The 9,196-nt window shown below is 36.3% G+C and overlaps 1 protein-coding gene across 1 annotated transcript; it reads left to right on the top strand.

Annotated features, from left to right (window-relative positions):
- Window positions 1-2,342: 2,342 nt before the first annotated feature.
- RLN1 (relaxin 1) lies at window positions 2,343-7,929 on the top strand. Its single transcript, XM_060153469.1, has 2 exons — window positions 2,343-2,553; window positions 7,589-7,929. Exons 1-2 carry the CDS (start codon window positions 2,343-2,345, stop codon window positions 7,927-7,929), a joined length of 552 nt encoding a protein of 183 aa, XP_060009452.1.
- Window positions 7,930-9,196: the final 1,267 nt, after the last annotated feature.

The following is a 9,196-nucleotide window of genomic DNA, read 5'->3' as shown; positions in this document are numbered from 1 at the left end:
AATGCTAAAAGAGTAGCTTCAAAGAAGTCTGTGGGGTAAACATCCAACCCTGTTTAGCATCTGAATGATGCCAGTAGGCTCCTCACACTTTTCCTGTTGCTACCTCCTATTTTCCCCACCTCTTGGTTCCAAGACAGCTGCTCAGTGTACGTGTTTCAGATAGGAAAAGAAGGGGACAGAAGAAGACTTAGTGCCTGGATCAGAAAAGCAAAGGCTTTGCCAGAAACGTCCACCCGTGTGCTTATGTCCTACTGGCCAGAACTGTGTCACATGGACACTGTTACCTGCAGGAGACATTAGAAAATCATTTCTACCACTTACAGCTTGAGCTTGGTAGAGAGACTTGAGGTAGTTAAGGGTGAAGGGTCTAAAAAGGAGATTGAGGCAATTTCACTTACTGTTACTATAGGTTTGCTTACTGCTTTGTACCTCCAACAGCTGTTTTAAAGACATTACTGTTTATCCATTAACTTTCACCATGCAGATTAATGCTAACTGGAGCTAGATCCAAGGGATACAGTGGAATCAAAGAAAGGGGGCTTTGGAATCCAGTAGACATGGGTAGGAATCCCAGCTCCAGCACTTTCCAGGTGTGTGCATGGCACACATTTGGTTTTTCTCTTTAAAGAGGTTTCTTTGGGTTTTGTTGTTGCGTTTAAGAATATGAAATACCATTTAGTTGTGTCTATAAAAGCTATGAATCCTGAATTTGCCTGTTACCCTTAACAGTAGGGCAAGCCCACATCTGGCACATGTGCTAGACAAGGTTGCACAAGTTAACTTGACTACTCTCAGCTTGCTTCCTCTCTCTGTAAAATGAGAAAATGGCCACTTCACTGGACAGTTGTGAGGACTCTATAAGATTACCTAAGTAAGGTAAAACATTACACTCCCCTGGAAATTTATATTTTAAATGAGCAGTTACTTTGGAGGACAGCCCTGTAAATGGATTATTTTTTGCAATAACTGTGAACCCACAAAAATACCGTCAAACCTCAGTTTTGAGAAGCCTGTCCCAAATTGCTTGTCTTAGCAGAAACCCATCTAAAAGCACTATCGTGATCATTCCACAGCTTTGGTCAGATTTTTTTGAGCAATTATGCAATGCATAGCATATGACCAGTGCTGAGTGCACCCTGTTAAAATTAGCAGCAATCTACAAATTAGAACTATTCTATTCCATAGCTATATTTGTAACTAAGTGATTGTTGACTTTTTACTCAAATTCAGAGCTACCCTAACTTCTTCCAGGTCTCTGATTTACCTGGTGGAGCTGAGGTAATCTGAGTACATTATGAAAACAAGCAAATAAATTATTGAAAAATGAACCTATTTGAACTTACAAGTTTACTGTCCATCTAGAAAACCTTAATGAACATATCAGCTCAAATTATATTGAATTCTTTAAAAGTTAAATTAGAAGGTGTTAAAAATTACCTCACCAAATACAGCAAACATAGAGTACAGCAAAAATAAAATAATCATATAATTTTTGTGCTGTAATCTGCATTATATTCCAAAATATTCTTTCTGGAACTGTGGGATTCCATTGCTTTTTTTCTTTTCTTTTTTGGTCTCTCTTGAGACACAGAATACAATCTCAAATTAAAATACTCAAGTAACTGGTTACAATCAAGCTATGTTCCAGAGGAGTCCAAGGAAAGTCAGTGGAGAAAGTACATTGTAAACTTAGGACACTGTACAAGCCTAAAGCGATGCATTGAGGATTTTAATGTTTTCACCAGGATTTAGATAAAAAGTCATCAGTTCTCCCTCTCTTGTCAATGATATATCCATTCATTCATCATATTTTTATTTACTGATATACCAGACACAATATTAATTAATCTAACTATAATCTTATTTAGATTTGAAGGCTCACGCTGGGTTGTGAGAATATGGGTGATTTCAATTTTATTCTTGATATAATTTAGCACAGTGGCCATGCCTAGCTTTATAATAAAGATTTCAAATATTGACTAACCCTACCCAAGTATACAAAATGGTTTGAGGGAAAGAAAAAAGAGAGGAAAAAAACCCCAAACAACTGTAAAAGGGCCACGAACAAAAGGATGGACAAATGGAGAAAAGTTGGTAAGGGTAAACCAGAGCTGGTGGGGGAAGGGGGTATTTCAAACAGGTGGGTGGGGAAAGGGGTGGAGCTTGGACCCTTGACTCAAGGTCTAAGCGGTAGCCAGAGGGCGATAAAAGCTTGGTGGAGTCAGGCAGGGAAAGCAACCTAAAGGCCAGGATTGGCACGCTGACGGAGGCCGGTAGGCTACAGCAGGTGCAGTATCTCGAGAAAGGCTAAAACGCTCAGAGCAGACGAGATCAGGTCCAGGATGCCGCTCCAGTTCTTGTCCCACCTGCTAGGGGTCTGGCTGCTACTGAGTCAACTTCCCAGAGAGATTTCAGGCCAGAGGACGAACGACCTTATTAAGGCATGCGGCCGAGAATTAGTCCGCCTCTGGGTCGAGATCTGTGGCTCGGTCTCCTGGGGGAGAACGGCTCTGAGCCTGGAGGAGCCTTGGCTGGGATCCGGACCGCCCGCAGGTGAGAGCACCCAACCCCCGCCCCCGACCAGCCGCTCTGCACTTCCCATTGGTTGCTGTCCGGCTGCCGAGCAATGGGAAGGGCTGCCCACATGACTCTGAAGCTGCCGGTGCCTAAAAGTTTGGGATTTTGCCTCGTAACTTGCTTTCTAGTCAGGATTTCACCCGAGATTTCACCACAGGGAGAGAAAGCAGCGGGAACAGCAAGTGGCCTTACCTGAGAGGCACTTGGTGCCTTCACCTCCTGTCAGTCCGGGTGGCGGGGCAGGGAGGGAGAAGGAGGAAGCTACAGAGGGAGGTAAGTGCTCAAAAACCCACAGTAGGCGGGGCGTACTCAGCCCGGAGGATCCGTACTCAGGCCAGAGGATCAGTCCGAGGGCAGGACTGAAGGCTTGCTGATGGATGGGGCAACTGGACAGGGCATCTTGAGATGACAGGGGGCAAACAGTGACGTGTGAGCTGGTTATCACGCGTATTTGCGCACCAAAGGGCATAGGGCAGAGACCTATGATAGGGTCCTGAAATGTAAACATAAAAGGGGGCCTTAAATTTAACGACCCTCCTTTTTTTTTTTTTAAAAAAAAAAAGCAATCTCGGCTGTGGCCCATGCCATCGAAAACTTACTCTTTTATTTTTATTTGTTAACTTCACCAAAGGGGAGGACCTAGCCTCCCACTTCTTTGAACTGAGTCTTGAAGTTCATGTGTGAGAGAAGGGATTAAAGAGAAAGAAAAGGGCCTGATGGTCTACAAGAGAAACTGAAGGGGAACAAGAGTCAAGGGAAGTTTGCCCTTCAGCCAAACAAAGCAGAAAACGTGATTGATGCTTCAAGCATTTAGAAGCTGCAATGGATTTTCTTTAAAAAAGCAAGATCTCAGAATCAAATCTGGAATTTTTTTTTAAAAATCACTGTTAAGTTATAAAGCATTTATAAAGATAAATTGGAAGCTAAGTTTAAGTAACAATGGAAACTTTCACTGAGGTATAGCCTAGTCTAATCACTGTAATGGGTCATGTTAAAATCAGAGAGGGCAAGCTCAATTATGAATAATTGTTTTATATTTCACAACACATGCAATTTATGATAAATCACAACTATATTTATAGGCTATATGCATATCCTCTATATAAGTGACCCTCATGTAAAATCATTGTGCACACTAAGTACATTTACTGTCCTTTTATGGGACTTAAAATATGATTATAAAGTTTTTTACCTAACTTTTCTACATTGTTGGTCAGAGACTGATTTATTTAATGCAAGTTTTTACATACTTCTTGTATAATATTAATAGAAGAGTACCACAGAGTTTAGGAATTCATTGATTCAAAGTAGGCAAGACCAGATTGCATTTGCTTGTTTCACTTTTTCTGAATAAATAATATGCTCATATTAATGACTGAAAAATATACGTAAATACAATAATGAAAAGCACCATTAGATATTAAAGACTGAAAAAAATCTGTGAATTTAATGATGAAATGAAAATATCTATATTAAATGAGGAAATGGAAAGCAATATTAATATTTGGCAATAGGTATGTGTATCTCCTGCATTTTCATTTAACATTATATTGTGAGCATCTTCTCACATTATTAGACTCCAAAAAGATAATTTAAAATTTCTTTCTGGTATTCCACGTCATAAATCTACCATATATATTTAACCATTCTTAGCAGACATTTAGGTTGTCTCCAGATTGTTGCTTAAAAATGGTTTTCTGACTACATTTATACCTATCTAGATATTTGGCCAAATTTCTATTTCTGTAGAAAAGGATAGTGATTTTAAAATATTTTTAAAGAACTGTCTTTGTCACTGCTCAGTACATAATTTAACTGGAAATAATCTAACAAACTATTGCCTGCAAGTGAGGATCAAGGGAAGTGTTTAAATTACTAATTAAGAATCACTTTGGAAGTACATGTCAATAATCTGTGATTCATGAGGTTTAAAACCTCTATTGTTCGATAGTTTCTATCTGTTTGTACATTATTAAATTATTTTCCCACAATGCGTGCAGAAATAATACTCACTGTACCGTTTTAAAAACAAGATAGATATTTTTAATTAGAAGAAGTCTATGTTAGTAAGAGTTTAGTCCAAAATATACTGATTAGGAGGCATTTGTATGAATTCAGGTTGATTAGGATATTATCTTTTAGACTCCAGAACCTAAAGTTGTTGTGAATTGCAAAATGTTTCAAAATAAATTTAAAAAATAATTTTAATAAAGAGTACAATGCAGGCAACAAAAGCAAAATTAGACAAGTGAGGCTACATCAATAGACAAAACTTCTGCACAGCAAAGGACATGCTCAATAACGAAGGGGCAACTTATGAAATAGGAGAAAATATTTGCAAGCCATGTACCTGATAAGGAGTTAATTTCCAAAATATATAAAGAACTCCTACAACTCAATAGCAAAAAAACTAATAACCTGGTTTTAAAATGGGCTAAAGACTTGAATAGACATTTCTCCAAAGAAGACATACAAATGGCCAACAGGTATAAGAAGCAATGCTGTATATCACTAATCATCAGGGAAATTGAAATCAAAACCAAAATGAGCTATCACTTCACACCTGTCAGGATGGCTATTATCAAAAAACAAAGGAAAAGTGTGGTTAAGAATGTGGAGAAATTGAAACCCATGTATATAGTATACTGTTGGTGGGAAAGCAAATTTGTGCATTCACTATGGAAAAGAGTGTGGAGGTTCCTCAAAAAAAAAAAAAGAACTACCATATGATCAGCAATTCCACTTCTGGTATTTATTCAAAAGAACTGAAATCAGTATCTTGAAGAGACGTTACCACTCCCATAATCACTGCAGCAATATTCACAATAGCCAAGATGTGGAAACAACTTAAATGTCCATCCACAGACGAATGAATAAAGAAAAGGTGGTATATACATACAATGGAGTATTATTTGGCCTTAAAAAAGGAAATCCTAAAATATGCAACAACATGGATGAACCTGGAGGACATTATGCTAAGTGAAAAATGCCTGTCTCAGAAGGACAAATACTACTTGATTCCACTATTATAAGTATCTAAAATAGACTCATAGAAGCAAAGAATAAATGGTGGTTACCAGGATTGGGAGGAGGGAAAAATGGGGAGCTGCTAATTTTATCATGTATAAAATTTCAATTATGCAAGATGAATTGGTTCTAGAAATCTGATTTATAACACTGTACCTATAGATAATCATGGTGTATTGGGCACTTAAAATTCTGTTAAAAGGGTAGATCTCACGTTAAATGTTCTTACCAAAAAAAAAAAAAAAAAAGAACTCTGGGAACTCTGTCACATTTTTGTGAATTTTCTGTAACTTTAAAAGTATTTCAAAATAACAAGTTTTTAAATTGAAAATAAAAAGTGCCAAAAACAACAACCTATGAATAAATGTAATAGAAACTACAAATGTTTTGCCTGATTCATTAACTGGCTTCAAGTATATGGAAAGTTACAATCAGCTTTTCTTTGTATTCAATAATTAGAAAAGGTTTAAGTTAGAGCAAGGAGAGTTTTTATGAAGAGATTGAATTGAACTTAGGATGTCTTACTGAGGGAAAATGTGAACATTTCTGACTACCAAAAAATGGTATAAATTCTCATCTGTCATTGCCAGTTTGGAACTTGAATGAGAGAAAACATTGGGAGGAAAAATAAAATGTTAGAATATTGTTTTCTTTCCACTGAAAACTCCAATCGTTGAAGTTTGTTGTTGGCTGAGATCCTTGCTACAGAACTCATAGGAAGTGAACAAGCTGAGACCATTCCTGCCTGGGTGAGGGGGCATGGTTTTCTCTGATCTGTAAGCATCAGTGGTTGCCCAGGAATCTACTTTCCATGTTTAGATTTATATCTCTTGACCTCATTGTTTCCACTATTTCAGGAGGAATGTCTTATTATAAGCTGAAATGGACAGTTTTGCTGTCCATGAAAAACAACAAGTAGTGATCCAGGTTTACACTATAATTTAAACTTCATCTGTGTTTCAACTTTTTTTTGGTGCTGTAACTCTCAAAATTGTGTAATGGGGATAGGTAAGGTTAGGATAGAATTTACCTGGAAGTTTTTTGAGGGCAGGAAAGATGTTTTCTTTTTATTTATATCTCTAATCTGGCAGAGCCAGAGACATGGAAACTATCAAAGGATGTTCAACTGAACTGAATGGGTGTAAAGAAGGAAGATGTCAGCTGGTCCCTGAAAGTTGCCAGCCCAAGTCTCAACCTTCATGTATACCCAATCCTGGGATGCTACTTAAGACCAGGCTCCCTTCCTAGGGAACACACAGAACTTGCATAGTTTATGATCTACAACATTGGAACAAAAACCATACACAGTAGTCAGTAGACACACACCACAACAGATTAAAAATCTCTTATAGTCAGTGATTTGTTGGTTAGTGTTCTTTTAACCCATCTCTCCATAAAGTAAAACATTACTGATTTGCAGTAAATACTCTAGGGAAGAGAAATTATTAATACATGTATGAGGAGCATCAGAGACTGGTATCTCCTGCCTGCTAGATCAGAGCAGTTGGAAATTCTGCTTTTTAACTTTATCCTGAAGCAGTAACTTGCCACCATGGAACAGTTGATAGTTTAAAATAATTAATATACTTTTCAAGGATTACTATCATAACTCAGAAGTTGCTTAGTCATGGAAATAAATTACTCAGGTAATAAAAATTCATCTGTGGTCAAACTGAGTGTTTTTGAGGATCAAGATGACTTCAGAAGTGTCAGAGATAAAAAAGTGCTATGGTGAAAGCATTAAAGGGACATGAGGAGAGATGACAAGGGTGCGAGTGGAGTAAAGCAGAACTTTGGTAATGTTGTTTAACCTGCCCAACTATAATAAACTAAGCTTTTTAGATATCAGGACACTTGCTGATTCTGTTTTATTGTTGAATTCTATTGAGGCAATGCTTTCCTTTGTGTCTATGCAAAATTTTATAGTTTTCCTGATGTACTTTAACATGAATATTTTTTCTCTTCCTCCTCTTTTTTAAATTAGAAATCATGCCACCCTCCATCACCAAAGATGCAGAAACCTTAAAGATGCTGTTGGAATTCCTTCCTAATTTGCCACAGGAGCTGAAGGCAACACTGTCTGAGAGGCAGCCATCACTGAGAGAGCTACAACAATCTGCATTAAAGGATTCAAATTTTAACTTTGACGAATTTAAGAAAATTATTCTTAATAGACAAAATGAAGCAGAAGACAAAAGTCTTTCAGAATTAAAAAACTTAGGCTTAGATAAACATTCCCGAAAAAAGAGACTGTTCCGTATGACACTGAGTGAGAAATGTTGTCAAGTAGGTTGTATCAGAAAAGATATTGCTAGATTATGCTGAGAGGAAGCTGTGTATTTCATCTAATGTGCACATGTATTCTCACTGACACATTCACCGATGCCTCTGTCGCCCCACTGATTACTAGAATATGAGAAATTATTTTTAGTGTTTAGGTTTTTCAGTTGATGTGTAAGAAAATGTCCCTTGCATTATTGTAGTTTCTGATAATAATACTTTTTATGTGAGAAGATATTTTTGGTTTTTATTAATGATATAATTATGTTATTGCTTTTTTAATGCTATTAACTTAAAATGACAATAAAATCTTTATCACTTTAGCCACACACAATAACTCAAAGAAAATTTTAGAACTAGATAGCTTAGTAAAATGCTATGTCTTGCATAAGTGAGACTGGACAAGTCTATTTTTGAAATCTGTATCTGATAAATTATAATCTGTCACCATTTTCCCTCCAAACAGAATGCCCAAATGTTCTTTCACAACTTAATATCAAATGAATTATTTTAATAGCAAAAAAATAAATAAAAATTTAAAAATAACTTACACAATACCTAACACCAGGTACATAAAATGGACCAAAACTTTTTTATTGAAATTAACTCTTAGTTCGAATACGCAGTCACAAGATTTGAACTTTTCTAGTAGATTTTAAAATATTTTTTGTGTCTTACTGAACTATTAATTGCAAAAAAATCAGATTGGACCCTAAATCAATTTAATTTAGTTGAGGCCATATAAACTCAAGTATTTTTCAAACTAGGGTTCTTACCTTAATTCTACTGTCTAAAACACTAAAAAGTAAATTATAACTTTTTAAGGAGAAAAATGAATATATAATACATATAAAAGAGAATAAACAATTTAGTGTCATATATTATAGAAAAACTGTATTAGCAAGGAAACATACTTTGTTTGCTATTTTAGAATTTACAAACCATTTCTATAACAAAATAACTGTGAAATGATATGAAAACTTATTAGTATAGTAAATTAACAGAGTTATCATCTTAGTGTTTAGCCAGTTCCTTTGATTTACATACACTTAAATTTTTAGGCAGCATTTATAGAAAAAAGTACACTTAAATAGCAATTTAGTCTCCATCATATGTCTGTAAATAGAATTTAAAAGGATTAAAACAGCAACTCCCATATTTCAAATTCCCATACATGATTAATCATAATCAGGCCTCCAACTAAGGCCACCTTGTAAAACTTCATAAAAGGCTGTGGAACCTCAGAGGCCATAAGCCACCTTGGACAAAGCCTGGAAGAGTGCTGTCTGAAATGGAAAACCCAACACAGGAG

The sequence above is a fragment of the Lagenorhynchus albirostris genome, chromosome 7 (genome assembly GCF_949774975.1).
Source record: "Lagenorhynchus albirostris chromosome 7, mLagAlb1.1, whole genome shotgun sequence".
NCBI classification, from domain to species: domain Eukaryota; kingdom Metazoa; phylum Chordata; class Mammalia; order Artiodactyla; family Delphinidae; genus Lagenorhynchus; species Lagenorhynchus albirostris.
This window is presented reverse-complemented; position numbering and strand designations above follow the sequence as displayed.